At 36.1% G+C, this 10890-nt stretch overlaps 3 protein-coding genes across 5 annotated transcripts; 2 read left to right on the top strand and 1 right to left on the bottom strand.

Annotated features, from left to right (window-relative positions):
- The first annotated feature begins 1608 nt into the window (after positions 1-1608).
- On the top strand, positions 1609-3924 carry LOC130506616 (E3 ubiquitin-protein ligase WAV3-like). The gene is made up of 2 exons (XM_057001299.1): positions 1609-1896; positions 2058-3924. The coding sequence occupies exons 1-2, from the start codon at positions 1759-1761 to the stop codon at positions 3801-3803; spliced, it is 1884 nt and encodes a 627-aa protein (XP_056857279.1). The 5' UTR covers positions 1609-1758; the 3' UTR covers positions 3804-3924.
- Positions 3866-5893, bottom strand: LOC130506617 (cyclin-dependent protein kinase inhibitor SMR16-like). Its single transcript, XM_057001300.1, has 3 exons — positions 5888-5893; positions 4975-5084; positions 3866-4415 (listed from the first exon to the last, which is right to left on the bottom strand). The coding sequence occupies exons 1-3, from the start codon at positions 5891-5893 to the stop codon at positions 4088-4090; spliced, it is 444 nt and encodes a 147-aa protein (XP_056857280.1). The 3' UTR covers positions 3866-4087.
- An 864-nt stretch (positions 5894-6757) lies between these two features.
- LOC108834427 (protein-tyrosine sulfotransferase-like) lies at positions 6758-10138 on the top strand. Of its 3 annotated transcripts, none has more exons than XM_057001301.1 (13): positions 6758-6948; positions 7236-7303; positions 7380-7566; positions 7670-7741; positions 7829-8114; positions 8490-8630; positions 8700-8804; positions 8902-9046; positions 9162-9211; positions 9306-9356; positions 9445-9564; positions 9637-9774; positions 9862-10138. In XM_057001301.1, the coding sequence occupies exons 1-13, from the start codon at positions 6914-6916 to the stop codon at positions 10018-10020; spliced, it is 1557 nt and encodes a 518-aa protein (XP_056857281.1). In that variant the 5' UTR covers positions 6758-6913; the 3' UTR covers positions 10021-10138. The 3 variants fall into 3 exon arrangements, with proteins under 3 accessions (XP_056857281.1, XP_056857283.1, XP_056857282.1); XM_057001303.1 differs by having other exon boundaries at positions 7224-7303; XM_057001302.1 differs by lacking the exon at positions 6758-6948 and having other exon boundaries at positions 6976-7303.
- Positions 10139-10890: the final 752 nt, after the last annotated feature.

Genomic DNA, 10890 nt, shown 5'->3' with positions numbered 1-10890 from the left:
GTTTGAAAATTTTAGTAATAAAAATTTTATAATTATGAAAGTAAAATTAAATAAAATTTCGAAATTTATAATTCATATTTGAATATATTTATTTTAGGTATGATTTATGAGTTATTACCATATTTTAAAAAGTTTACCAAAAATATAAATCGGCATTAAATGTAATGTATGAATTATTGCCATATTTTATAAAGTTTACCAAAAATATATATCAGCAATAAATGTTATTGTCCATGTTATATTTAACTATAAGCCATTTCATCAATTTTAGTAAATATGTCATCATTTTTTTGTGAAATTGATTGTGGAGATGACATGTGGCAAAATCACTTCTCAAATATAGACTATGGGATATATATATATGTAACAAGGAAAACAATTTCTCAACTTTAACTATAATAAGGTTATTTCCATAAACAAATAATAAGATTATTTTACCAAAAAAATAAATAACAAGATTTAAAATTTTTGTCAATCACACAAGCTTAGTCGAGTGCAACGGCGAACCCAGAAAGTTTTTTATGTGGATTCGTAAATATAAAAATAATAAAAATAAAGGTCATTGGGAAGATTGAACCTGGGTTTGGGGGTTCATTTACTGCTTGTTTTAACCAAAAATGCGAGAAGCAACTAATGTACATACCTTAAAATTTTAACTTATATTGTTTTATGGTGTCAAGTGACCCTACATCACTATACATAGGTTCTCCCCTGGTCGAGTGGGATTGGAAATGTGCTAAACACCACGAATTTGAAATCTAAAAATTCAGATTTATCCATCTATATAACCAACGACATGGATATCTAATTAACATTACGAACAACCAGATTTATTTTACACCGATAAACAAATCTTCATAGGATTTGTCAGTTAGGTTTCGGTCTGCCGAACACTGTTAGATTATTAAAAAAAAAAGAAGTTTTGTTGGCACGATGGTTTATTGTCCCCGACTGATGCCAAATTGAATATCAGAAACATCCGTTATACGGGCACAGGGAGAAAGGGCCTTCGCAATTTGTGGCATGTAAATGATACAGCATAATGTGGGCTAGTAATATGATTAGGCCCACGAAGATCCTCAAACTTAAGAGTTTCCTTTTGATTAAGAAAACTTTCGAAGAAATGTAAATTAAGTAGGCCTGGGCAAGCGTCAACAAAATAGAGGCAAGCTAAGACCAAAATTTCAAACCCATTGGTTTACAATTAAACGTTGTCGTTTAGTTTACTTATCATCGTTAACTTAGACGACTAAACGAAAAGCTAGAGCTTTTAGAAAAAGTATTTTTGCATAACCAATCAATTTTTCCTTAATAAAACATTTAAGAATGTATTTTAATATGTAACAAATGATTTTCAAATATTTATTTTCTTGATTAATTATATTATTAAATAATATCAAAATGTAAATTGTACAAATATCGAAATGTAAATTGTATAGTTAACTTTTTAAACTGATATTTATTAGTATAGGTTTGCAATTCGGAGGAGTAAAATTAGGAGTTTTAGTTAAGATAAGATTTTTATCTAAAAATTGACATGAGTAAGTAAGTATAATAAATAGTTTACAAAAAAAAAGTAAAGTATAATAAACAGTTGACCTATATATTTACTAAATATTAATACTAGAACAATTCGCTTTCTTCTTCCTTCGGCAACCGCTTCTTCCTTCCTTCTTCTTTTGTCTAAAAAGTCTTGTGAGATCAAAAACTTTCTCCACAGAAACTTCCTTTTGATTTTTTGTTAACTTCTTAAAGAGAATGGAGAACACAAACAACTCTCGTGATGTGGAGTCGAACCAAAGCCGATCATCATCCGTTGACGCAACCCTAGCCGATCCTTCCTCTCCTCCTCCTCCTCGCTCTACTTCTTCTTCTTCAGGCCTCCCTTTCTCTAAGGTTCGCTCTTTTCTTCCCTATGAATCTTTCTCTTTAACCGTAAAATAGAAAGAAAGAAAAGGAAAACGAGTAAAGAGGGTTATGACTTTTTTTAGGGTTTTTAGCTAATTAGGGTTAAAGATTGTGTTGTGATAGAGAGATTTTGGTTAATTTTTCTGCAGAGTAAATGCGCGATTTGCTTGGATGAGATGAGGAAAGAAGACGGAAAGGCGATATTTACAGCAGAGTGCTCACACTCGTTCCACTTCGATTGCATCACCTCCAACGTCAAACACGGCAACAGGATCTGCCCTCTCTGTAGAACCGAGTGGAAACAAGTCCCTCTGTTCGTTAATGACCCTGTCCCTGTCCCTGTCTCTCCCTTCCCGGTTCAAACTGGTTTCGAAGACGACGAGTCTTTACCTACTCACGGAGGGAGCGAGTCTTCTGGTGTTGTTGTTGCTGCTCATCATCGTCAAGCTCTGGAGATTAAACTTCTCCCGCAAGTCTCTGCGGTTGAGAGATCTGTTACTCGTGGCGATTTCGCTGTTCTTGTTCATCTCAAAGCGGAGGGTGCTAGTGGTGATGATGATAGGACGCCAAGGACAACTACACGTGCTCCTCTTGATCTCATCACGGTTCTTGACGTGAGCGGGAGCATGGAAGGTACGAAGCTGCAGCTCTTGAAAAACGCTGTCGCGTTCGTGATCGATAACCTCGGAGAGACGGATAGGCTCTCAGTGATCGCCTTCTCCTCAAACGCACGCCGTCTGTTCCCTCTCAGGGTGATGACCGAGACTGGGAAGCGAGAGGCTATCCAATCTGTCAACTCCTTGGTCGCTGGCGGTGGGACTAATATCGCGGAAGGGCTCAAGATCGGAGCCAGAGTGATTGCTGATAGGAGGTGGAGGAACCCTGTTTCCGGGATGATGCTTTTGTCTGACGGAAGAGATAACTTCACTCTCTCTCGCTCTCAGATGCGTTTGAGAACTGATTACGAGTCTCTCCTTCCGAGCTCCGTGAACAGGATCCCGATTCATACGTTTGGGTTCGGGGTTGATCACGACGCTGAGCTCATGCACACGATCTCGCAAGTCTCTAGCGGGACGTTCTCGTTTATAGAGGCGGAGAGTGTGATCCGGGACGCGTTTGCGCAGTGCATCGGAGGGCTACTCAGCGTTGTGGTTCTTGATCAGGTTGTTGAGATCGAGTGTCTTCACGAGGGAGGGTTGAAGATATCGTCGATTAAAGCGGGGAGCTATAGAAGCAGAGTGTCGTCTGATGGGAGAAGCGCTAAGATCGATGTTGGAGACATGTACGCGGAGGAAGAGAGGGACTTTTTGGTGATTCTTGAACTCCCTCTTTGCGAGGAAGAGTCGATGAGGTTGGTGAAGATCAGATGCGTTTATAGAGATGCTGTGAGCAGAGAGATAGTCCGCGTGGAGTCGGAAGAGCTGAGCATCGGAAGGCCAGAGGAGGTGACTGGTGAAGAAGTTGTGTCTGTAGAGGTAGACAGACAGCTAAACAGGTTCCTTGTGTCGGAAGCTATGTCCGAGGCTAGGATTTTAGCCGACGGTGGTGACTTGGAGGGAGCGGTTGGGGTTCTGAGGAACCGAGAGAGGGTGTTGGCTGAGACGCAGTCCGCTCGGGGCGGCGACGGGCTTGTTCAGTCGCTGTCGTCGGAGCTGGGGGCTTTGCAAGAGAGGATGAGTAGCAGGAGGATGTACGAGAGATCAGGGAGAGCCTACGCCTTCTCTAGCATGAGCTCGCATTCGGCACAAAGGGCAACGGCTCGTGGATGGCCTACTTGTGGCTCGCCAGCGCCACAGGCTTATCAGACGTCTTCGATGGCGAGAATGGTGGGCAGGTCTCAGGAACTTGGGATTAAAGGCACTAAACCGTCCCCTGCTCCTCGAGACCGAAGCTGAATCTGAGAGAAAAAATGACTCTAGTAGTAATTAATGGGTTGTGTGTTGATGATTGCTTTTGCTTTTGCTTGTTTTTTTTTTTTTATGGTTTGATTAAAAACTGAGTTGGTTCAGTCTCTGATCTCTAGGAACAAACATATGGTTGCTTTTGTGGGATGGTAAGTGCTGTTTTTAATTTTCTTTAAAAGACATTTTCAGATAAACAATCCAACTTAGTACAAATAGTACACAAGAGAGTACAACATAACAAGACTAAAAGTCAGCTCCAATGTTAAAAATCAATGTCAGAAGAGCTTTCTTTGGAATCTTGGATCCTTGTTTCTTGAAAACCTTGTAAGCTTCGTTGGAGCTCCAGGGCAAGGCGGAGACAGAGGTGTGTCGGAACCATTACCAGACTCCTCTATTTGAAGACAGAGGACAATGCTAAAGAGGTTTTGGTACAAAGACTCGATGATTTTTTCATCAGAACAAGTAGGAGGAGAATCAATCCTCATCTGATCGTTGTAGTGGTCACAGAGTGGAGACAATGCAATGTCTCCGTTAGAGAGAGGAGACATGGGTTCTTCAATGGCGTCTTCTAAAACTTCATTGTCCATCTTGTTATTATAATATCTGGACAAAACAGTAAAAAAGCATAGTCATCATACAAATCCACTACAAATTTCACTAGCCACTGGTCGTAAACATGTAGTTGAAAACGTGAGTAAATATCAAAGTTCATCCTCACGAAAGTTGCTAGTCTTTGTATCATCACAGAACTCTATTCATAATAGTTGGATGTTGATGTACTAGAAGTAAAATAATTAAGATCTACAAACATACATACGATTGGTATCAAGAACATGCAACAGCAAACGAGTTTAATTTGTTACCAACTACGACGATGTCCGAGTAACAAATTCACTATGCTGTGTTTGAAACTGTGTGAAGTACGACAAGGAACAAATCATTCGCGTAATGATATGTATAATATCATCAGTGATTTTTTCCTCTGCTAATTGACAATGTCAATGACAAACAAAGGCATATACCATAGTGCTACAGCTGGATAAAATCTAATCTATAAGGAAATTTTGATACGAGAAATTTGATGAGACGAATCACCGGAGCTTATTAAAAGTTATAGCATTTATCACTAAGGATACTTCACAGAAGATTCCGAGAGACATACCTTTGAGTCGTGGAGGTCTCTAACTTTTTGTTTGTCTTTGCGCCCTTTTTCTTCAGGGATTTTAATATTTTATAATCTGGAAAGTGAAGAACGTATCTTGGCCCATTCAACTATCAGACCCAAAAAAAAATTGTTAAAGGAGACCCAATTTTATTATGACCAAACTCTCCTTAAAATCATTGGTTTTGGGTTCAAATTTTAATTCAGTTTAGTTAATATGCAATTTGATTTATTTTTATGGTTTAAAAAAATTACAAACTAATCATTGTTTTGAAACTCTACCCATTTGATGTTATCTTTTAAACGAGTGTACAAATATTAATAACTTATAAATAAAATTTAAATGGAACGTACAATTTTAAATGCTAATAAAGGTATCATATATCGGGATATTTATAGTCCAATGAAAATAATTACTAATATGTAAACATATCTGGCATAATAGTTAATATAATAATTATTTTGCTATTTATAGGAAAACATGTGGAGGTAATCTTTATCTCTATAGAAAACATCTTCTGTATTTTTAACTAAAACATTTGTTAATATTTTATTAAATACAATAAAAATGAAAAAGAACCTTTTATAAGAACATATGTAATCATCAATCCATTCTTATAGTACTTATCAAAACGAAAATATCATCGGATAACGACTAAATCGATCGATGACAAGAGTCGAACGAAAACGTCCATCGTTACACTAGGAGTCTAGGATCAGACATATATGAACCCACAAGTTTTTTATGGTCTTCACCTAAGGGTCGGAATGTTGGACTGGTGATTTTAGTGTTGATAGTTTGATACAAGACAAAAAAAAAAGGAGTGCATCGTTACGCTTGAGTTATATAATAATAAAAGGATTGCATCAATCTTATCAAGTTATAATCTCTTTGTATATGTCACGGTATCACCTGCATGCATGTGTGGTGTCTTTTATTGTTTTATTTTTTCATCTTTTGGTTTTGGAGATTTAATTATTATTACTGGATTTGATTCTTTAAAACTATTTACGGGTTGAATTGTTATGCAAAAGTGATGTTAGTTAGTTCAACATGTTTAGTTATTGTCGTTAATGATTCAGTTTTCACACATTATGGTGACATTGTGTCTTCTTCTTGAACCGGCCCGGCCGTTATATTTAATTGTTGTTTTCCTATCATCATTACTCATGAACCCAACATGCATGGCCGACTTTAACCAATGCGCAGGACTCCCATTAATCTAATCTATTAATATGCTTTAACATGCTATTGCATAAATCAAATTTCAATACAAGTAGGATCTCATGCCGAGTTCATAGCTTGTCTTTTCCCCTAACCGTTTGAATTTACTGTTCTCATACGTATTAACCCAACACATGACAGTAACCATGCATGTTGAAGAATAATGATACGTTTACATATATCTTCTTCAATTTTATTAAGTTTAGGCCTTGATAGTACATCATAAATGTTGACCAACGCTAAATCACGGAAATGGAATTAATAGGTCAAAGATGAGTCAAAATATTGTTCGAAATGAAAACTAAAAATATGAAATTGTTTTTTTTTTCTTTTTTGCTTAAAAATAATGAAAATGTTGTTGATTTTTCTTGATTAATCAAAGTCATTAAAATAGTGAATTTTGGAGGATTCTAACTGAGGATTTTTGGCAAATTCTTAAAAGAAGATAATACAAAATAAAGTTAAGATATTTTTTTTTTGTAACAGATATTTATTTCTTCTCTAAAATAAAGTTAAGATATTTATTTCTTCTCTAAAATAAAAAGCATTGATCAATTCTCGCAGTAGTGTGCGTGTGTGTGTTTCTTTGAAGTTTTCGTTACCCTTTTCTCTCGGGAGTGCCACACAACACAAACTCTTCTTCGTTCCTGTTGGGTTTCACGTAGGGCCCCTAGTGGATGATACCCCTAATCTAACAGCGATCGAGGAGAATTTATGAGCACGAGATCTCGATTACTCCTCCATAACACGTAGGCCTCTCTCTCATGTTCCTCTGTTCCTTTCACATTCAATTCTTGCGATCTTCTGGGTCCCCCCCCCCTCCTCTTCCCCCTTGTCTCCTTCTCCAACATTTTCAGTTTTGTTTCGTTTTATATTTACTACTAGTACACAACTCTTCAACCGTTTTTCAGTCTCTCTGTTTTGTTCGTGTCGGAATCTCTTTCTCCTCTGTTTATATACTCTGTTTTCTTGTAAAAGCTTTGATTTTTTTTAATTCTATTATTTTGATTCGTTTAACCATCAGTATGGTGTGAAGTCAGGGCGCAAACAAAATGAATCCTATATCGGAGCTGGCTCTCGTGTGGTTACTACTTCTTTGCTCAGGTTTGTATGTAAAAAGAATGCTCTACTTATATAGATTTTGATCGTGGGATTAATACTTCTTTGTTTTCACAATCAGTTCTTGCTTCCTTTGGGGAACTTGAGTTTGATCACTGCGAAAGAGTTGTCAAAAAATGGGCGGATGCTTCTTCTCCTTCTCGTGAAGAACAACATCCTTATTATAACAACAAAGACAAACGCTCGCTTCGGGATCTGCTCTTCTTTCTCCATGTTCCTCGAACTGGTGGCAGAACGTACTTTAACTGGTCTGTGTGATCTCTCTCTTACCAAAAAAAGCTGAACTGAAACTGATATCTTTTGGCCGGTCGGTGTGTGGTTGATGCTTTTGTTGTCTCTCCTCTCTTGTAGTTTCTTGAGGAAGTTGTATGATAACGCTGAGGAATGTCCTCGTTCTTACGACAAGCTCCGTTTCGATCCAAGGTATGGTTTCTGTATCCTCTCTCTTACAATAATTCTCTGTATCAATAGATAGTTTGAGACCTTATGTTCCCCTGTAAATATTTATAGGAAGGAGAAGTGCAAGTTGTTGGCCACGCATGACGATTATAGTTTGATGGAAATGCTACCGAGGGATAAAACTTCGGTGATGACGATAGTCCGTGATCCCGTCGCTCGTGTGTTGAGCACTTACGAATTTTCCGTTGAGGTAGCAGCTAGGTTCTTGGTGCATCCCAATTTGACTTCTGCTGCAATGATGGCTGGTCGCATTCGCAAGAATAATGTAATAAGCACGCTGGACATATGGCCTTGGAAGTACCTTGTTCCATGGATGAGAGAAGACCTCTTTGCTCGGGTACATTCCTTCACCTCTCCCTTGTAACATACATTATAAAAGAAATAGTTAGGTGTTAACTAGCCGTTTTGTAAATTAAAATATTCTGTTGCTTTTAATTATATAAAATTATTTTGATGAATTATCGAAATTAGATATTTCAAACAGAAAAAAAAACTAGACAAATTTGTAGATTTCTACTAGTATTATCGATTACTTTAACAGATTTAGACTAATTAAGATTGATTTAAACCGATTTTAACTAATTTAGAACATTTTAAAATTGATTTAAGTAGTATAAACCAGATTTTAAGAAAATCTAGACTGAGTTGTGGCCTAGACCAATTTTTAGAACCATATCTGAAGCTTGTTTACTCATGCTTGACCTTTATTTAGAGAGATGCAAGAAAAGTTAAGGGAGTAGTCATCATTGAGGATAATAACCCTTACGACATGGAGGAGATGCTAATGCCGCTGCACGAGTATCTCGACACTCCTACTGCTCATGACATAATCCACAACGGAGCTACATTTCAGGTACTTTTTCATGTTTCTCTGTTTTGATCTTTTTTTTCAAAAAAAGTAATTGATTAGAGATCTCCACAGATTGCAGGATTGACAAACAATTCACATTTAGTAGAAGCACACGAGGTTAGGCATTGTGTGCAGAAGCACAAAAACCTCGGTGAGCCAGTTCTTCAAGTCGCCAAGGTAGTTTGTTTGTTTGTTTAGACTTTGTTCTTATATCATCATAACGAAACGCATCTTCGTATTGTTTTTATATATATACTCTTTCTGGTCTTTGCAGAGAAGGTTGGACAGCATGTTGTATGTTGGACTGACAGAGGAGCACAGAGAATCTGCATCACTTTTTGCTAATGTAGTTGGTTCTCAGGTGCTTTCCCAAGTGGTTGCGTCAAACTTAACTGCAAAAAACAAAACTACTAAACCAGGTTGGTGTAGGTTTCTCAATCTTTCAGTAGTATTTACAGCACTACTCTTATATCTGATGAGAACTTGTACTTGCAATCATAAAAACTCTGAACCTTATTCTCTTTGATGCTTCAGAAGAAAGTGACGCAGTTTCAGAATCAGGGTCAGATAAGAGTAAAATTCAAGTTAAGTTCTGCTCCTCAGGCTATAATAAATTTACTTTTTTGTTGAGCTGTAAAATTGCAATTTACTTGCTGAAAATTACTGACACTACTGCAGAATGGTACATCTGAAGTTGCATCGAATAAGATAGAAGCCAAGAGTGGAAATGTAAGTAACTTTTCTTTTTTTAGCCTTTAAGATCAACAACATGTGAAGTGGTGTGTGATCCTTCTTATGTCTGTTGAATACACCTCAGATGACGGTCAAAACCCTGATGGAAGTCTATGAAGGCTGCATTACTCATCTATGGAAGTCACAAGGAACCAGACGGGTCAACTCCTTGAAGAGAATATCGCCAGCAAATTTTACCACAGAGGTAAAAAAAAAAATTTAACCAGTAAAGTAAAAATGAGAGAAGGCCTGAAATAATCAATAATGCATTTTACAGACGCGTACAAGAGTTTCTAGAGAGGTCATTGAGCAGATCATATCGCTTAACAATCTAGATGTGGAGCTTTACAAGTATGCTAAAGAAATCTTTGTCAAAGAACATGAACTTGTGTCAAAGAAGAAGATGGTTTCAACAGTAAGTCACCATGTGTTTTCGAATATAAGAGTTGTTGCAATGAAACTTGCTCAAGGTTTTTATTGATCAATGTTGTTGTGTGTGCAGTCTAAGAGAAGCATTGCTGATCTGCAGAACGTGTTTGGAGAAATGGATGATGAGAAGCTGTGGAAGTTCGTATCAGTGGCATTGATGCTTTTACTGCTCTTCCTCTTGTTTCTATTTGTAAACTTTAGAAGAAGAAGAACCTCCAAGGTTAAGATTTGATACTTTTCACTCTTTTAGGCCAAATTCAGCAATTGGGAGAAGCTTTTGGGTCCAATTGTAATATTCTTAAAGCTTTCTGGGTCCAGATGTAATATTGAAGAGAAAAAGGTTTGGGCCTTACAGGTTTAAAAGGGAAAAATCAGAAGTAAGCCCATATCTTCTTTCTTTTAAATTTGCTACAGATAAACAATAGTGTTAGTTATTATCTAAGTTTCTTTTGTTGGTAAAATATATCTGAACTCTCCGTCAGGGGTGTCCATTCGGGTTGGTCCGGTCCAGTCTAAACCTGTTAATCCCATATATATTTGGATCCGGTCTAATCCGACCCAAAAATATTTTAGATTTAAGATTTCAAAATCTGGTCCAACCTTTAGAGGACTATTAGATTTTCTCAATTATTTGAACTTTTCAAAAAAATAATTTGTTATTATTATTTTATTATTTAGTATATATGAATTTTAAAAAAATTAGTTTCAATTTTTTGTTTTCAAATATAAATTGAGTTTAAACTTTTTATCAAAAATATTCTACTTTTTCGTATGCTTTAAAAATATATTATAAAAAAATTAATACAATTTAAATAATTGAATGTAAATTAAAATTAAATAAATAAATAAACAAAATCTATGAGAAACATAGTCAAACTTTTCATATTTTATATTTTGAAAAAACATGTTGTACATAAAAAATGCATTTGTAAAATTTAAAATATGATATTTATAATGATCAAATCATAGGTTATATTGCCAATTTTTATATTACTTATTAGCGTTTGAATCAAAAATATTAGATAATATAATGGTTTTGATTTAGGTCTAAAATATCTAAATTCTAAATACAGTATAAACTCTTTAAATTAATAATCTATAA

This window comes from Raphanus sativus, unplaced genomic scaffold (genome assembly GCF_000801105.2).
Source record: "Raphanus sativus cultivar WK10039 unplaced genomic scaffold, ASM80110v3 Scaffold3466, whole genome shotgun sequence".
Lineage (NCBI taxonomy): Eukaryota > Viridiplantae > Streptophyta > Magnoliopsida > Brassicales > Brassicaceae > Raphanus > Raphanus sativus.
The sequence above is the reverse complement of the archived record's forward strand: the minus strand, read 5'-3'. Positions and strand labels throughout refer to the sequence as shown.